The sequence below is a fragment of the Macaca mulatta genome, chromosome 16 (genome assembly GCF_049350105.2).
Source record: "Macaca mulatta isolate MMU2019108-1 chromosome 16, T2T-MMU8v2.0, whole genome shotgun sequence".
Taxonomy (NCBI): Eukaryota; Metazoa; Chordata; class Mammalia; order Primates; family Cercopithecidae; genus Macaca; species Macaca mulatta.
In genome coordinates, this window is record NC_133421.1 from 84,698,721 (window position 1) to 84,716,688 (window position 17,968).

The window sequence follows — 17,968 nt, forward strand, 5'->3', positions numbered from 1 at the left end:
GGCAGAGGAGTGACTAGTTCCAGCTGGAGGGTTGGAGAAGATGTGCTTGAGATGGGCCTGAAGGGAGGGGAGGAACTGGCAGGGTAACAGCATGTCACTTGGGAGGCTCCAGTGGTGGCCAACAGCAAAGGCTAGGAAAATGGCAACTGCAAGGCCTGCCTGCGGCTGGACAGGAAACTTGTGGTTGAGAGAATGGGCTCTGAAGAGGACTGCTCAGGGTCAGCTCCCATCCATCCACCTCCCCCAGCTGCTATCTAACCTCTCTGAACCTTAGTTTCTCCACCTATAAACTAGGGGTTTTTTTGTTTGTTTGTTCATTTGTTTTTTGAGACAGAGGCTCACTCTGTCACCCAGGCTGGAGTGCAATGGCACAATCTCGGGTCACTGCAACCTCCACCTTCTGGGTTCAAGCCATTCTCTTGCCTCAGCCTCCCAAGTAGCTGGGAACTCAGACGCCTGCCACCACACCCAGCTAATTTTTGTATTTTTAGTAGAGACGGGGTTTCACCATGTTGGCCAAGCTGGTCTCAAACTCCTGACCTCAAGTGATCAGCCTGCCTCAGCCTCACAAAGTGCTGGGATTACAGGTGTGAGCCACTGTGTTCAGCCTAAACCAGAGGTTATGTTATTAGCGCCTACCTCATAAGGTTATTGTGGGATTTCAGTGAATAGATATGTGGTTAGTGGCACTGAGCTGGTACTTGGGCAATGTCAGCCATGATTTGTAGCCCAGTTTGGCTGGAACCCAGAGGGCGAGGAGCTGTGAAAGATGAGTCTGCCACATTGACTGGGATCCTTAAGAAAGGACGGCCGGGCGCGGTGGCTCAAGCCTGTAATCCCAGCACTTTGGGAGGCCGAGACGGGCGGATCACAAGGTCAGGAGATCGAGACCATCCTGGCTAACACGGCAAAACCCCGTCTCTACTAAAAACACAAAAAATTAGCTGGGCGAGGTGGCGGCGCCTGTGGTCCCAGCTACTCGGGAGGCTGAGACAGGAGAATGGCGTAAACCCGGGAGGCGGAGCTTGCAGTGAGCTAAGATCCGGCCACTGCACTCCAGCCCGGGCAACAGAGCCAGACTCCATCTCAAAAAAAAAAAAAAAAAAGAAAGGACTTAAAAGTGACAGCTAAAGACATTTAGTCTTTCCCCTACAGAAGCTGTGGCAGGAAGACTGCTCTGCCTATGACAGAACGAGGAGACTGGAGGAAAGTGTGCATGGCTGGCAACTGACCTCATGTGAGCAGTCAGGGACATGTTCTGGAACTAGGGCGGTGGCAGCAGGGATGGGGAGGAAATACCGGATGCTGGAGGATTATGAGGACAGAAAATTGGCCTGGGTGGTGTGGGAGTGGGGGTGTGACATGGATGATGTTGTGCACTCAGGAACGTCATGAAGGGGAGTGGCCTTGGGAGGACAGCTGCATCAGTGTGGTTTTGCCTTCGAGCAGGGGTGCCCAGTGGTGATGCCCAGGAGAGGGAATGGAATCCTGGAGCTGGGAGTGAGGTTGGAGCTGGAAGAACCAAGACCCAGGGAGACAAGAGTATTCCTGGGGACGAATAGGAACAGCTGAGCGAGGCAAGGCTGAGCCCCGGGCAGGCGTGGGGTGGGTGGGGGGACATGCCTGGCTAGAGGGCGGCAGCAGGAAAGCAGAGAAGGCATCCCTGCAGGTTGGCCCTGGAGCAGAGTGCTGGGTCCCAGCAAGGGACAAGTTAGTTAACTTAAAGTGGGGGCATCCTCAAGGCAGTAAACTGGAGCCAAGTGGGTTAAATCCTTCTTGCTGCTATTAAGAGGAGGAGACAGGTTTCTGCAGATTCTACATTTTGGAGAGAAACAAAAAAGAATGTCCCCAAGTCTCCTTTGCCCTGCGATGCTGGGCCAGATTGGCAAGGTCTCAAGAGAAGCACAACGGTGACCGACGCTGATGCTGCCCTTGGCTGAACTTCTGTTAAATCCTTCGGATGTGAGTAGACTTCATATATATATATGTATACACACACACACACACACGTACGTAATTTTTTTTTAAAAATGAGACAGCGTCTCGCCATGTTGCCCAGGCTGGTTTTGAACTCCTGGGCTCAAGCAATCCCCCCACCTCGCCCTCCCAAAGTGCTGGGATTACAAGCGTGAGCCACCGCACCCGGCCTGTAGCCTTTAATAGTGGATTTTAAATGTGCGTAACATTTTAAAATGTGCTTATTCTTTGTTAGAATTAGGGTGAAATATCTACTTGGCTGATTTTCCTTTCTATCTACTCTATACTTGTAATATCGAGTATACATATTTCTACTATTATAACCGGAAGGACTTGTTCCCCCGGTTGTACATTCCCTCATGATAAGCAAGATTTTCAGTGTTTGTTTCAATATTCATGATTAATACTTGTCTGTTCTCCTTCACTTCCTACGCTACGTTTTCCTAAAATTCCTGGATTTGGTATCAGTTCTGTAGAGGTGGACAGCAAGGCTCAGGGCGGTAGGAAGGAAACTCCTCCAAACCTCAGTCTTCATACCCCATGGTCCGGGTGTCCAGGCAACCTCCAAGCGGACCCTCCGGGCCCCATGGAGCGTCCCAGTGCCTGGGGCTAGAGGCTGGTGCTCGCTAAGTAAGGGTGGGGGCAGGTCCCTGCGCACCGCGGTATCTTCCCGCCCGCTCACCAAACGTGCGCGCGGCAGGAAGGGACCCACTCGATGGATCGCGCCTCTCTGAGTCCTTCTCTAGAAAAAGGGGCCACTCGCTTATGAGGGCAAAGGATGGCGCAACCACGTGTCACAAGCCCCAGTGGCCTAATGGATAAGGCACTGGCCTCCTAAGCCAGGGATTGTGGGTTCGAGTCCCACCTGGGGTAAAAGTGGCAAGTTTCTTCACGGTGTTTTTTTATTTATTTTCTCTTCCCTTCTCAGAGACGCTGGAATCCACTTTGGTCTGTGGTTCGACACCCGTGCAACGTGTTGAGGAGGAGCCACCTCCTCCAAGTACCGAAAGCCGGTAAGCGCGGATCTCGCCAAGCCCTTGAATGAACAGCTTTCGTCCGGGTAGGGCCCCACAATTTCGAAGCTGGGGTAAGTCGTAAGAATAAAGTTGCTCAAAGGGTTCCCAGGACACCCCAGCTCCACCTGGCGGGGCAGCCCCGGAGAACCAGGGGTATGACCACCGCGACTGCAAACTGAGGGTCCTGCAAGAGAAGGTGAGGGGCGCAAACCAGGGCAGAGGCAAGCAAGTAGCGGGCAGGTGGTGGTGGATTCTGAGGTCTCCGGTTGCCAACACCAAAAGTTATCTTGGGAGCACAGTCCCACCCCAGGTGGGACTCGAACCCACAATCCCTGGCTTAGGAGGCCAGTGCCTTATCCATTAGGCCACTGGGGCGCGGTAAGATGCCAAACCCACGTGCTCATTGATAGGCATACGACCATACGTGCCCAAACACGGCCCTGCAGTGGGTCACCGCGCTCCAAGCCTGAGAAGCCATCGGGACGACGGGATGAACCGCCCGCTGGGCGCGGCGTCCCCACCGGGCTACGCAAGAGCTCCACGCGGTGGCGATGCGCGGGGAACAGGAGCCCGCGGTGCCCTGTAACGCCGAGAAGCAGCACTCGGCGAGCGCAGAGCCCGGTGGAGCATAGCTGGGAGGATTAGGGATGCAGGAGGACAGAGGGAAGAACAAACCCTCAAACGATGCTGGGGTTCGGGCACGGGCTGCTCGCTCAAAAAGAACCCGACCACAAAGGAACCTTAAATCTTACGATCTGAAGTCAGACGCCTCAACCCTTAGGCCACGCGATCACAATTCCCAGGGAAGCTCTGAGACTAGTCCAGGTGCTGCTCCGCTCGGGGGTGACTACGCGTGCGGCTGGGGCTAGAGGGAGGGTGAGCGCTTCGCTATAGGCGGACAGGGTGCGAGCACCGAAGCTGCGCCACGCCCGAGCATTTAATAACCATCAAATTGATCTCCCGGGTGAGCAAACATAGAAGGCGACCGCGTGGCCTAATGGATAAGGCGTCTGACTTCGGATCAGAAGATTGAGGGTTCGAGTCCCTTCGTGGTCGGAATATTTTAATCCTTGCAACTATAATCTCCGTCTCTTTACTTGTTTTAGGCCCAGAAATGCCTTCCAATCCCTCGGTATCGCGGCTCCCGGGATCCGATGCTGGGGAGCTGCTTCTGTCCAATCAGGCTTTGCATCCCGGGACGCTTCCGGTTATGGCGTCATTACGCAGCCTGTGGCGTCTCATTCTAAAAGACGTGATCGCGCAGAGGCTTGTGTGGTTCCCCGTTGGCCTAATGGATACAGCGTTGGATTTTTTTAGGGTTTGGGCTCTGGGTTCGAACCACGTTTGTGGTGGCGTAGCCTAGCTGCAGAAAGCTGATCTTTTGAGATCCATTTTAATAGAAGTAATTTTTTTTTAAAAAGTTATAACGTAAAAAACAAAAACCAACTGGCACGTTTTGTCTTTTTAACATCATTTACCTTTATTTTGTGTATGTGTCTATTTCAATTAATTTTCCTTCTAGATGAAGACTGACTGAAAGGCAAACCGATGTGAGGATAAGTGGGGCCCCATTTCTTGTTGTCTTGTACCTTGAACGAGTTCAACATCCAAACATTCGCCTCGTAAACGTGCTCTACAAGCTACAAACCCACAAGCAAATGAAACGGGGCGGGTTATGTTTCGGTCTATCCTTATGAAGTTAAACAGCAGACAAAACTCTAGTCTCTGGCCAGGCCCAATGGCTCACGCCTGTAATCCCAACACTCTGGGAGGCTGAGGCGGGCGGATCACGAGGTCAAAAGTTAGAGTCGTGATCGCTCCACTGCACTCCAGCCTGGGCAACAGAGTGAAAGTCTGCTTCAAAAAACCAAACAAAAAACTCCAGTCCCTAGCCTCAAGGGCAGTGGGGGTGCTGCCCAACTCTCCGGCCTCAGTCCTGCTAGTGGGCTCTGTCCACATTCAGAGGGCACCCACCACCCCACTACCCTGTCCTTGGAGGAAGAGGGTGTCAGCATGCTTGTGTGTGCAAGTGTACTTGGACATAGGGGAAGAAAAATGCTAATTTTTTATCTTTCTTCTTCTTTTTTTTTTTTTTCTTTTTCTTCTTCTCTGAGACAGAGTCTGGCTCTGTCACCCAGGCCGGAGTGCAGTAGCATGATCTCAGCTTATTGCAAGCTCCACCTCCTGGGTTCACGCCATTCTCCTGCCTCAGCCTCCCAAAGTGTTGGGATTACAGGCGTGAGCCACTGGGCCCTGCCAGGGACTGGAGTTTTGTCTTCTGTTTAACAGCAGACAAACAAGCTGGGACTACAGGCGCCCGCCACCACGCCCGGCTAATTTTTTGTATTTTTAGTAGAGACGGGGTTTCACCGTGTTGGCCAGGATGGTCTCGGTTTCCTGACCTCGTGATCCACCTGCCTCAGCCTCCCAAAGTGCTGGGATTACGGGCATGAGCCACCGCGCCCGGCCAATGCTAATTTCTTTTACCAGTCAGCGTCTGGAAGGAAGAAGATGGCACACTCCCACTGGGTAATCCGAGGAGCGTTTAAAGGAGGCCCGTTTAGCAAGGGCAAGTGTAAGGAAACGTGAGTACTCCAGGATGGGCATTAGTAACGAGCTGTCCCCATCACCAGGCCTAAGGGCTACAAAAGGCAGCAGCTCCTGGAACCTGGAATCGGGTTTGGAAAGTCGCCCCCAGGAGCCAAGATGTCAGGTCCAGAGATGCAGAGAGCCCTTGGTGACCTTATCGCAGGGAGGGAGCCAAGGGAGTAAATACTCGCCTTCAGCTTCCTCCTTCCCTCTACTCTCCCGCTGCTGAGGCTCGGCCTAAAGCCAGAGGGCAGGAAGCCTGGTGGTGCCTCCCAGACATGATGGGGTGACGAGCAGAGGAGCCGGGGAAAGGCGGAGAGTCGGGCTGCAGGGTCAAAGGGGATGACATCCGGCATTCAGAGTTTGCCAAAAAAAAAAAAAAAAAAGCCTCCATTTTACTCATAACCCTCACAACAACGCTGAGAGGGAGGAAGGGGGCTGATGGATGAGAGGAAGGAGTCGCCAGGAGTAGGCAAAACGAAGTCAAAATAGTGCTACTCTGGGATAGGGGTAGCTTCAGAAGCGCTTTGGGAAGCTGCTGATTTTCCCATGAGAACAGGTCTGTTCCGCCTGTGAAACATCAGAGCGGTGTACACTTAACGATGTTCTCGGCCGGGCGCGGTGGCTCAAGCCTGTAATCCCAGCACTTTGGGAGGCCGAGACGGGTGGATCACGAGGCCAGGAGATCGAGAGACGATCCCGGCTAACACGGTGAAACCCCGTCTCTACTAAAAAATACAAAAAAACTAGCCGGGCGAGGTGGCGGGCGCCTGTAGTCCCAGCTACTCGGGAGGCTGAGGCAGGAGAACGGCGTAAACCCGGGAGGCGGAGCTTGCAGTGAGCTGAGATCCGGCCACTGCACTCCAGCCTGGGTGACAGAGCAAGACTCCGTCTCAAAAAAAAAAAAAAAAAAAAAAAAAAAAAAAAAAACGATGTTCTCAATTTCCTCTGTATGCATTTATTTTTATTTTTATTTTTTATTTTTTTTTTTTTTTGAGACGGAGTCTCGCTCTGCCGCCCAGGCTGGAGTGCAGTGGCCGGATCTCAGCTCACTGCAAGCTCCGCCTCCCAGGTTTACGCCGTTCTCCTGCCTCAGCCTCCCGAGAAGCTGGGATTCCGTTAGCTGGGACTACAGGCGCCCGCCACCTCGCCCGGCTAGTTGTGGTTTTTTGTTTTTTTTTTTTTTTTTTGTAGAGACGGGGTTTCACTGTGTTAGCCAGGATGGTCTTGATCTCCTGACCTCGTGATCCGCCCGTCTCGGCCTCCCAAAGTGCTGGGATTACAGGCTTGAGCCACCGCGCCCGGCCTGCATTTATTTTCTTTTAGTAAAGTGCTGTTTTGTTTTTGTTTGAGACAGAGTCTTGCTCTGTCGCCCAGGCCGGAGTGCAGTGGCGCCATCTTGGCTCACTGCAGCGTCAGCCTCCTGGGTTCAAGCGATTCTCCTGCCTCAGCCTCATGAGTAGCTGGGACTACAGGCGCCTGCTGGGATTGCACCATATTGGTCAGGCTGCTTACCAACTGCTGACCTCAAATGATCCACCTGCCTGGGCCTCCCAAAGTGTTGGGATTATAGGCGTGAGCCACCGCCCCCAGCCATGTGTGTTTGTAAGTATACTATTCTGTATTCTGGCCAGGGATTTGGGGTGTTTGTTTGTTTGAGACGGAGTCTTGTTGCCCAGGCTGGAGTGCAATGGCGTGATCTCCGCTCACCGCAACTTCCGCCTCCCGGGTTCAAGCGATTCTCCTGCCTCAGCCTCCTGAGTAGCTGGGATTACAGGCGCCCGCCACCACACCCGGCTAATTTTTGTGTTTTTAGTAGAGATGGGGTTTCACCGTGTTAGCCAGGATGGCCTCGATCTCCTGACCTCGTGATCCGCCCGCCTCGGCCTCCCAAAGGGCTGGAATTATAGGCGTGAGCCACCGCGCCCGGCTTTGTTTTTGCTTTTTACTTGAAAACCTTCGCTCCTGCGGAGCTTTGGGTGGGCTTCCCTGGTTGTATACATGGCAGCTTCCCATCAGCCTATTCCAGGTTGAATACTGCAACATTTTGAGGATACTATATTTACTATTTACTTAGGGAGCGTCCATTGTTTCATCTTTTTTTTTTTTTTTTTTTCTGAAGTGGAGTTTCGCTTTTGTTCCCCAGGCTGGAGTGCAATGGCATGATATCAGCTCACCACAACCTCTGCCTCCTGGGTTCAAGCAATTCTCCTGCCTCAGCCTCCCGAGTAGCTGGCATTACAGGCATGCCCGGCTAATTTTGTATTTTTAGTAGAGACAGGGTTTCTCCATGTTGGTCAGGATAGTCTCGAATTCCCGACCTCAGGTGATCTGCCCACCTTGGCCTCCCAAAGTACTGAGATTACAGGCGTGAGCCACTGTGCCCGGCTTTTTTTTTTTTTTTTTTTTTTTTTTTTTAAGACAGGGTCTCACTCTGTCACCCAGGCTGCACTGCAGTGGTGCAATCATAGCTCACTGCAACCTTGAACTCCTGAGCTCAAAGAATTCTCCTGCCTCAGCTCCCTGCCAATCCCAAGTAGCTGGGACTGAAGGCACATACTACTGCACACTGGTTTTGCTTGTTCATTTGTTTTAGATTCAAGGTCTTGCTTTTTTGCCCAGGCTCGCCTTGAACTTCTGGGCTCAAGCAATCCTCCCACCTTGGTCTCCCAAAGTGCTGGGATTACGGGCATGAGCCACTATACCTGGCCTCATCAGATTCTTGGAAGTCCTTGATTCAAAAAAAATTTTTGACTTAAAAATGTGATATCGTACTTATGTAAAAGAAACAACGAACCAAACTAGAAGAACAAACTTCTCTTGTCCCTTCTCCAGGGCCATCCAGAATTCTTACTGTTCTCTCCATCCAAGACCAGCACCAAGTTGAATGGACACTACTTTTAAGCTGGCTCTGGCTTCCAAGCCCTGGCACATGGTGGCAGCAGCGTGTCTCCAGCCTGGACACTAGAGCCATCACTGCTTTTCTGGGCTTCAAGCTTCGGTTCCCCACAAACCACCCTCCAGGCCCTGCCTCGATGGGACTTACACTCTAGTGAGAGAGAGGGACAATGAACAAACCAATAAACAAGATGATTTCAAAGGAAAGAGGGTGATGGGAAACTTTTGACTAGTGAGAGAGGAACAGTTGAGGAGGGGCATTTGGTCCAGCCCTAAATTATGGGAAGGGGCCAGCCACATAAAAAGATCCTATAAAGGCCGGGCACGGTGGCTCACACCTGTAATCCCACTTTGGGAGGCAGAGGCGAGTGGATCACGAGATCAGGAGATCGAGACCATCCTGGCTAACACAGTAAAATCCCATCTCTACTAAAAACAGAAAAATTAGCTGGGCATGGTGGTGGGCACCTGTAGTCCCAGCTACTCAGGAGACTGAGGCAGGAGAATGGCGTGAACCTGGGAGGCAGAGCTTGCAGTGAGCTGAGATCTCGCCACTGCACTCCAGCCTGGGTGACAGAGGGAGACTCTGTCTCAAAAAAAAAGAATTTTCACTTGTATATTTAAGTTATTTGTTTATCCTATAAATACTTGTTTAAGAAAGTCAGGATGGGCTGGCCGCGGTGGCTCACGCCTATAATCCCAGCACTTTGGGAGGCCCAGGCGGGCAGATTACCTGAGGTCAGGAGTTTGCGACCAGCCTGACCAACATGGTGAAACCCCATCTCTACTAAAAATACAAAAATGAGCTGGGTGTGGTGGCAGGCGCCTGTAATCCCAGCTACTTGGGAGGCTGAGGCAGGAAAATTGCTTGAACCCGGGAGACGGAGGTTGCAGTGAACCAAGATAGCACCATTGCACTCCTGGGCAACAAAGAGGGAAGCTCCTCCTGGAAAAAAAAAAAAAAAAGAAAGAAAGGCAGGATACTTAATTTTTGTCCTTCGATGCCAGCTTTTAGAGTAATCTCGATACAGCCAACCTAGCCAAAGACAGACAGCTTGTACTTAGATATGGGGTTGACTCAGTTTGAATTTTGCCTAACAGGAGGTCTTTACTGATTCATATTCATCATAATTATGTTTGATTCTGTAATTATGCTATTTAATTCTGTAACTTTTGCTATATAGAATGTACTTTTCCCCTCCTAGTGATTTGCAAAGCGTAATCCTATTTTTACTACTACTACTACTTTTTTTTTTTTTTTTTGAGGCGGAGTCTTGCTCTCTCACCCAGGCTGGAGTGCAATGGTGCCATCTTGGCTCACTGCAACTTCTGCCTCCTGGGTTCAAGCCATTCTTCTGCCTCAGCCTCCTGAGTAGCTGGGATTACAGGAGCCCGCCACCATGCCCGGCTAATTTTTATTTATTTATTTATTTTTTAGTAGAGACGGGGTTTCACCATGTTGGCCAGGCTGGTCTCGAACTCCTGACCTTGGGTGATCTGCTCGCCTAGGCTTCCCAAAGTGCTGGGATTACAGGTGTGAGCCACCGTGCCCGCCAATAATTACCTTTTTTTTTTTTTTTTTTGAGACTGAGTTTTGCTCTCGTTGACCAGGCTGGAGTGCAATGGTGCGATATTGGCTCACCACAGCCTCTGCCTCCTGGGTTCAAGCGATTCTCCTGCCTCAGCCTCCCGAGTAGCTGGGATTATAGGCATGCACCACCATGCCCGGCTAATTTTTAATGGGTTTTTTTTTGTTGTTGTTTTTGTTTTTGTTTTGTTTTTTAGTAGAGACTGGGGTTTTTCCATGTTGGTCAGGCTGGTCTCGAACTCCTCCCAACCTCAGGTGATCTGTCCGCCTAGGCCTCCGAAAGTGTTGGGAGTACAGGCGTGAGCCACCGCGCCCGGCCCAATTACCTTTTAATGTAAAATTAATGCATGTACAACGCAAAAATGCTGAACAATCCAAGAGGGCATTAAAAAATAAAAATACCTCCTTCCCACCCAGGTGCCTTTAGCTGAGCCTGTTCCCAGTTGCTTGCTCACTGTTATTTAGCACAGGGAATCTCCCAAAGGGCTCCCCTAATGCTGGGGATGCCCCCTTCACATCCCAACACCTTCACGGGGCTCGGCAGTGCTCGGTGCTCTCCTTGAATAGCGCGAGCTCTAACCAGGCATTTTTTTTCTCAAATCCCTGCGCTTTCACTAGGCTGTCGTCTGCATCCTCAGATCCTCAGAGGGATGGCTGAGTGCCAGTTCAGTGACTGCAGTCTCGCAGGGGAAGGGTGTGGTACTTCTCTTATGCACATTAAAGGCCTTGCACAGCTACTGCTCCTCATCTCTTTCCAGTCTTATGGTTGACTCCAGTAGTTTTGGGAGGAGTAGACTCTGCCCTTCTGCTGCCTTCCATCTTCAACCCGGCCTTACTCCTACCAATCAGGAGCCACACACCCAGGCTCTCCTCTGCTTATGTTCTTAAAGACCACACAGATTTCTCGAGGGTTGTCAGGCACTGTTGCTCTTCTACAATATACTGCGCCTGCAGAAATGGCTGAAATGGGCCAGGCGCGGTGGCTCACGCCTGTAATCCCAGCACTTTGGGAGCCCAAGGCGGGCAGATCACGAGGTCAGGAGATCCAGGCCATCCTGGCTAACCCGGTGAAACCCCGTGTCCACTGAAAATACAAAAAATTAGCCAGGCGTGGTGGCGGGCGCCTGTAGTCCCAGCTACTTGGGAGGCTGAGGCAGAATGGCGTGAACCCGGGAGGTGAAGGTTGCAGTGAGCTGAGATCGCACCACTGCATTCCAGCCTGGGCGACAGAGCAACTCTGTCTCAGAAAAAAAAAAAAAGAAAGAAATGGCAGAAATGTCACGTCTCCCCTGCGTAGACTATGTAGACTTTTCCTACAGCATTTAAGCCACATCAAGTCAGCCTTTGCCTACTTTCTTACCTAGAAACTTCCCCGGTTATCTCATTTAATTCTCATTACAATCCTGATATTTGTAAATGAGAAAACGAAAGTTTCAAGCCAGTAAACAATTAATCTAAAATCAGCAATTAGGTGGTAGGCATAACAGGTCCTCTGACTTTAAGGACAACTCTTTCTACCACCATACTTTTTTTTTCTTTTTTAAAACTTGCATTCCTCTATGATCTACTACCTTGCTTTAAACCATCTCTATTTCCTGACATTGCTCAGGAGGTCTGCTAACCATAGTAAATAGTGGGGATTTTAAAACTCTATGAAGTTAAAATAATTTTCCATGTTCAAATGCAAAAAGCTGTAAATTAACTTTGCAGCATGAAAGTTTTCCTTTTTTGGCCGGGCGCGGTGGCTCAAGCCTGTAATCCCAGCACTTTGGGAGGCCGAGACGGGCGGATCACGAGGTCAGGAGATCGAGACCATCCTGGCTAACACGGTGAAACCCCGTCTCTACTAAAAATACAAGAAAATTAGCCGGGCGAGGTGGCGGGCGCCTGTAGTCCCAGTTACTTGGGAGGCTGAGGCAGGAGAATGGCGTGAACCCCCGGGGGGGGGGGCGGAGCTTGCAGTGAGCCGAGATCGCGCCACTGCACTCCAGCCTGGGGCACAGAGCAAGACTCTGTCTCAAAAAAAAAAAAAAAAAAAGAAAGTTTTCCTTTTTTTTAGAGGCAGAGTCTCGCTCTGTCACTCAGGCTGGAGTGCAACGGCACAATCTCGGCTCACAGGAACCTCTGCCTCCCAGGTTCAATCAAGCCTCAAGCTGAGACTAAGATGCCTCAGCCTCCCAAGTAGCTGGGATTACAGGTGCCCCCCACCACACCCGGCGAATTTTTGTATTTTTAGTAGAGATGGGGTTTCACCATGTTGGCCAGGCTGGTCTCGAACTCCTGACCTCAGGTGATCCACCCACCTGGGCCTCCCAAAGTGCTGGGATTACAGGCGTGAGCCACGCCCAGACCAAAGTTTCCTTTTCTAATACCACTTTTGTGCTCAAAAACTGAAGCACAGAAAAGTAAAGCCCTGCTGTTACACCTAGCCATTTGGACCAGCTGTTTTTGTGACTTACTAATGGACAAGCAGGAGTACTCCCTTGGAACCAGGGGTTTGAAACCTAAGAGGAAGTTGAAGAGAATCAGCATGTAACAATTCTTTACCACACTGCCATAGCACCTAGTGTTATTTGTTGCCATTTCAGCAGTCCTGGGGCCTCAGTAAGTGGCACCTACATAGCCTGTCAGACAACCAGCCCAACAAACCTCTCTAGGCTCACCTTTCTATTTAAATAAAAAGTCCACTGCCAGTGAGGCCACCTCAGAAGAGAGGCTTAGTTATCTGAACCAGAGAAGAAGACACACCCAGAACTGTGTAATTATTATTTTTAATGTCCAGAATGTGTAATACAAGGGCCAGAGCTTCCTCCTGGACTCAATTTTATAAATTCTCGATTGGTTGGTGAGGCCAATAGGGATACTTTTTCTTGTCTAATTTGGTTTCTGGGAAAGCTTCGTTCAAGTCCTCAATGGTCATCTGATCAAATGGAATTAAGTTCTTCATCTTCTCCATCTGGAAAGAGGGGAAATGTGTTTAGTTAATGTAAACAGAGACGGAAAGCAGAATATCCAAGGCAGGTTCCTGCCACCAGGTGGCCATGAAAGAAACGATATTATAGGCAACGGTTACCCATCATCCTTACCTGTTTCTCATATTCTACAATCCTGGCCTTTGAGAGAGACACCCACTCAGCACAAGATTTCACCTTTAAGAAGAAAGAGAAATTCAGTTCTGAAACCAGGCTGCATTCTACCCCAGCAGCTGCTAAAGTAGGAGTCGTCCCAATCCACTCCTGCTGTCCTATTGCTCTATGGAGAATCCGTGGTTACCCTTACCTCTTGGGGGCACTCACTCTGAGAGGCAAACCACAGCTTTTACTAACACTCACAAAGAAGCCCATACTGGAAAACCAGCTTAGGATGGCAGCACCCGGCTGCTTCTGCAAGTTCCTCATCCGGAAGACCTACAGAATGCCTGTTTTCACAGGGCTCAGCCACTGAATGGTCAGGACACGCCACCTGAGCACCTAGCCAGACTTCTCTTTGGTGGAGCCACTGAGTTCCAAAGTTTGGCCTTCAGTGCTTTCAAGCAAATACTTAGGTATTTTAATACTACTTGGATAATTTTTCTAATTCCAACTCCTTGTTTTTAACAGCTTTGTTGAGGTATATCTGAAATATGAGAAAATGCACATATTTAAAGAACACCATTTGATAAGTTTTGATATTTGTATCCACCTGTGAAACCAGCAGTCCCCTCTCAACCATCCCCAGGCAGCCACTGTAGACTTAACTACATTTTCTAGAGTCTTATAAAGATGGAATCATATGCTATACTCTTCTTTTTCTTGTTGGCTTCTTTCACTCAGCATAATTATTTTGAAATTCGTCCATGTTGTTGCATTTATTGACAAGCCATTCCTTTATGTGGTTGTTAACTCTTTAATTTTCCATTTAATTCACTCTACCTTAACCTAGCTGTAATAAAGAGTCACGATCGAGAGAATTTTAGAATAAGCAAGAGCCTCAACTACTTACATCTTCTTTTTCTTCGGCATCCACCTGGGCAGTATATTTATCCTGTGGCACAGGAATCTTCAGGGCATTAAACTACAAATACAAGGACAGTGAGTTGTCGCCAATACACCCAGGAGCCCAAAGAGCTGGAAGCTACTAATCCAGGTCAGAAACAGAGCAGGTCAAAACTCCTGTGCTGATCAGAAAGCCCTCTGGCTCCCAGATTAAGGCTACACTGTACTGCTGAATGAACAGAGCCTAAATTCCTGTGCCTATTTACAGTTCAATCAACCACAAGGCCTTTGGCCATAGGCATCTTTCCTAAGCTTCCTCAGGGATCTGGCTATCACGCTGTGTATGTAATTATCCCTGTTCCTGCTCCCCACCCACAGGCATGTTACAAGCTCAGTGCTTTAGAGGTATGAAGTCCCACCTTTTTCTCAAAGTCATCCACCAAGCCGGCCTTGGCCACATTGGCCTTGTAGTAAGCCCAGTCGATAGCTGGTGGAGTCTCAGGTAAAGCAGCCAACCTGCCCACAAGGAATGGCAAAAGTTAGCATTGTTCATAAGCAGTAGAAAATTCACATGGTAATTTTCCTATCCCTTCCTCCTATGGCCTGGAGGGTCACCACACTTTCCTAGGATCATCATGAAAATGCCAGGATTTCTTTATAGGTTGTCAGAAAGGCATTAATAATTCATACGTAATTCCTTAATACTGTTTTGTTTCTAGATTCAGTGGCAAGTATGGGGTTCCCTCTCAGAAACATACTGACCTGGAGGTGAGGGTCTCATGCCAGGACTTCAGGGAACTAGCAATGGCCTTTTGGTTCTGGGGTATGATCTCCGCAAAAGCTACCCAGTCAATGGTTTTTAGAGCAAGTTTTCGCCCAGCCATCTTGGGATCCTGAAAAATAAGTCAGATAAAAACAAGGCTTTTTTATGAGGTGAATTTTCAGTTGGGAAAAATGATAAATAACAAAATAAGATCTCTTAGAGAGAATCCTTTAAATCTTAGAAACATGCAAGTCTTCACAAGAATCACTTGAACCCAGGAGGCGGAGGTTGCAGTGAGCCGAGATCACATCACTGCACTCCAGCCTGGGAGACACAGCAAGACTCTATCTCAAAAAAAAAAAAAACAAAAAAAAACAGTGTTAACTTTTCAAATTCAAGGTAATTCAAGGTGTGCAGCCAGGCATAGTGGCTCACGCCTGTAATCCCAGCACTTTGGGAGGCCAAGATAGTTGGATCACCTGAGGTCAGGCGTTCAAGACCACCATGGCCAAAATGGCAAAACCCCGTCTCTACTAAAAATACAATAATTAGCCAGCCGTGGTGGCCCACGCCTGTAATCCCAGCTACTCTGGAGGCTGAGGCACAAGAATCACTTGAACCCAGGAGGCAGAGGTTGTAGTGAGCTGAATCGCACCAGTGCACCCCAGCCTGGGCGACAGAGCAAGACTCCGTTTCAAAAAGAAAAGAAAAAGTGTGACTTCAAATTCAAAGTGTGCAAACTGGCATAGAAATACATTCTCGCCCAACTCCTATTTAGCCTTAAAAGTCCAGCTCTCTAGGCTGGGCACAGTGGCTCACGTCTGTAACCCTAGCACTTTGGGAGGCTGAGGCGGGCAGATCACTTGAGGTCAGGAGTTCAAGACCAGCCTGATCAATATGGTGAAACCCTGTCTCTACTAAAAATAGAAAAATTAGCCAGGAGTGATGGCATGCACCTGTAGTCCCAGGTACTCAGGAGGCTGAGACAGGACAATCGCTTGAACCTGGGCGGCGGAGGCTGAAGTGAGCTGAGATAGCACCATTGCACTCCAGCCTGGAAGACAGAGACTCTGTCTCAAAAAAAAAAAAAAAAAAAGGCCCAGCTCTCTTTATCCCCTCCATGTACCTCTGGAAATATTACTAAAAATAACACTCAGGTTGCATAAAAGTTAATAAAGACATTTCCACCCAGATTGTGTTTTATTCACTGATTCTCCAGTAGACAGAAACTGACACATACCTAAGTTTCAACAAGCTTTACATAGGGCACTCTCTAGGCTACAATTTACTTATGTGTAAAATGGGCATTATCAGTCCTGCTTGCCGGAGGGCTGTTAAAAGTATCACATGAAATTGTGCATATCAACTTGCTCCATAGTTTTACACAAACTTAAAGGGGCTCTCTATGCCTTTCCAACTAGATTGATAATACACCTGTACGTTCTTATTCAGGTAGGATTATACCCTAGCAGCACCAGCACACGTTCTGCACTTTTTTTGGGAGGGATGGAGTTTCACTCTGTCCCCTAGGCTGGAGTGCAGTGGCATCATCTCGGCTCACTGCAACCTCCACCTCCCAGGCTCAAGCAATTCTCCTGCCTCAGGCTCCTGAGTAGCTGGGATTACAGGCGCCCACCATCACACCCAGCTAATTTTTGTATTTTTAGTAGAGACAGGGTTTCTCCATGTTGGCCAGGCCGGTCTGAAACTCCTGACGTCAGGTGATCCACCCGCCTCAGCCTTGCAAAGTGCTGGGATTACAAGCATGAGCCACCGCGCCCCGGCCTGCATTTTAAGAGGCATTTAATACATGTGAAAATGTGAGAAAAATATGGAAAATGACTACAGCCACTTAAAAAAAAAAAAAAAGAATATAGGAAAATAGTCCTCTTTAAGATCAGGGTCAGATATTAAAAGACTACAAAGTCAAAGATCTCTATAAGCTTGGAGTGGAATACAAGGGAGGCTGAAGCAATCTTAGGATCTTCAAGAAAGTTGTCAAACACCTGTCCCGTCGTTCCTTTCTTTCTTTCTCAGGACAACTTGTTTCCTGTTGTGGAGGGGAGGTGTTAAGGCAATTGGTATATGACTTTAAAGTTACTAGGGAATCAAGCGCCCTTACAGACTTTCCTAAGTACCAGTAGAAAGTAGAAGCCACAAATAATTTTTTTTTTTTTTTTTTTTTTTGATGAGACAGAGTCTCGCACTGTCCCCTAGGCTGGGGTGCAGTGGTGTGGTCTCGGCTCTCTGCAACCTCCGCCTCCCAGGTTCCAGCGATTCTCCTGCCTCAGCCTCCAGAGTAGCTGGGATTACAGGCGCCTTCCACCAGGCCCAGCTAATTTTTTGTATTTTTAGTAGAGGCGGGGTTTCACCATGTTGGCCTGGCTGGTCTCGAACTCCTGACCTCGCAATTCGCCCGCCTTGGCCTCCCAAAGTGCTGGGATTACAGGCGTGAGCCACTGCGCCGGGAGACATTTTTTTTAATTCTTAAAAATCTATTGCTTAATCCCCAGCGCCTAGAACAGATCATGCGCATAGGAGGTGCTCAATAAATCTTTCTTGAATGAGTAACTGAACTCTGCACCTGAGGAGCCCTGAACGCTCTACACGTTCGAATCCTGGAAGCCGCCGGAGGGAGGGGAAGGGCGCAGGCCCGCAGCCAGCTGAGCGTCCCTCGGCAAGTTAACACTGTCTGCGTAACGTTTCCCCAGTCCCCCCACCAAACTATTGAAGTCTGCCGCGCTGGGAGCGGATTGCACGAGACACGGCTTGTGGCAGCGCCTAAATCAGCGGCGCCCAGGACACAGCCGGGCCCCCTTGACCCCGCGCGCCCAGGAGGGCTGAGGAAGGGATCGCGGGGCGAGGAGCGGCAGCTACACAAGGAACACTCTGACAGCGGGGCAAGCCGACGGCCCGGAGTTCTTGACGGGGGCGTGACAAGGGTCGGCGTGAAGTCTAGAGAGGGCAGAGCAGAGGAGCCCTCCAGGTATCCGATCCAACGCCCCAAGCCCCACTCACCTTCACCGACCCTGGCTGCCCACGGTCCACCGCAGCAAATAACGGAAGTGGGTCACCGGAAGATCTTTCCTCAGCCAACCCCAAAGCCAAGGGGGTGGGCCTTGCTTCGCAGATCAGCCAATAGAGATGAGGGCTGGTTCCGGAA

The 17,968-nt window shown here is 49.7% G+C and overlaps 1 protein-coding gene, 3 long non-coding RNA genes and 3 other non-coding genes across 8 annotated transcripts; 4 read left to right on the forward strand and 3 right to left on the reverse strand.

The window, feature by feature from the left end:
* The first annotated feature begins 1,407 nt into the window (after positions 1 to 1,407).
* LOC106994131 (uncharacterized) lies at positions 1,408 to 4,439 on the forward strand. The gene is made up of 3 exons (XR_001440585.3): positions 1,408 to 1,962; positions 2,906 to 2,990; positions 4,100 to 4,439. It is a non-coding gene; the product is annotated as an uncharacterized LOC106994131 (long non-coding RNA).
* TRNAR-CCU (transfer RNA arginine (anticodon CCU)) lies at positions 2,778 to 2,850 on the forward strand. Its single transcript has one exon. It is a non-coding gene; the product is annotated as a tRNA-Arg (tRNA).
* Positions 3,296 to 3,368, reverse strand: TRNAR-CCU (transfer RNA arginine (anticodon CCU)). The gene has a single exon. It is a non-coding gene; the product is annotated as a tRNA-Arg (tRNA).
* On the reverse strand, positions 3,438 to 5,968 carry LOC144335944 (uncharacterized). Its single transcript, XR_013407263.1, has 3 exons — positions 5,258 to 5,968; positions 4,002 to 4,439; positions 3,438 to 3,748 (listed from the first exon to the last, which is right to left on the reverse strand). It is a non-coding gene; the product is annotated as an uncharacterized LOC144335944 (long non-coding RNA).
* Positions 3,977 to 4,049, forward strand: TRNAR-UCG (transfer RNA arginine (anticodon UCG)). The gene has a single exon. It is a non-coding gene; the product is annotated as a tRNA-Arg (tRNA).
* Positions 5,969 to 10,686: 4,718 nt separating the features above from the next.
* On the forward strand, positions 10,687 to 13,845 carry LOC144335943 (uncharacterized). The gene is made up of 3 exons (XR_013407262.1): positions 10,687 to 11,060; positions 11,287 to 11,809; positions 12,387 to 13,845. It is a non-coding gene; the product is annotated as an uncharacterized LOC144335943 (long non-coding RNA).
* ATP5PD (ATP synthase peripheral stalk subunit d) lies at positions 12,824 to 17,877 on the reverse strand. Of its 2 annotated transcripts, NM_001193605.1 has the most exons (6): positions 17,824 to 17,841; positions 14,805 to 14,935; positions 14,462 to 14,558; positions 14,050 to 14,121; positions 13,155 to 13,217; positions 12,824 to 13,024 (listed from the first exon to the last, which is right to left on the reverse strand). In NM_001193605.1, the coding sequence occupies exons 2-6, from the start codon at positions 14,924 to 14,926 to the stop codon at positions 12,893 to 12,895; spliced, it is 486 nt and encodes a 161-aa protein (NP_001180534.1). In that variant the 5' UTR covers positions 14,927 to 14,935; positions 17,824 to 17,841; the 3' UTR covers positions 12,824 to 12,892. The 2 variants fall into 2 exon arrangements, with proteins under 2 accessions (NP_001180534.1, XP_028691342.1); XM_028835509.2 differs by lacking the exon at positions 14,050 to 14,121 and having other exon boundaries at positions 17,824 to 17,877.
* Positions 17,878 to 17,968: the final 91 nt, after the last annotated feature.

Bases quoted from the DNA above. Each gene is read 5' to 3' on its own strand.
- ATP5PD (NM_001193605.1), bottom strand. From the start codon at position 14,926: ATGGCTGGGCGAAAACTTGCTCTAAAAACCATTGACTGGGTAGCTTTT. The intron at 14,559-14,804 runs GTCAGTATGTTT...CCTTGTGGGCAG, and splicing joins CATGAGACCCTCACCTCCAG to GTTGGCTGCTTTACCTGAGA. The intron at 13,218-14,049 runs GTAAGTAGTTGA...TTCTTCTTAAAG, and splicing joins ATGCCGAAGAAAAAGAAGAT to GTGAAATCTTGTGCTGAGTG.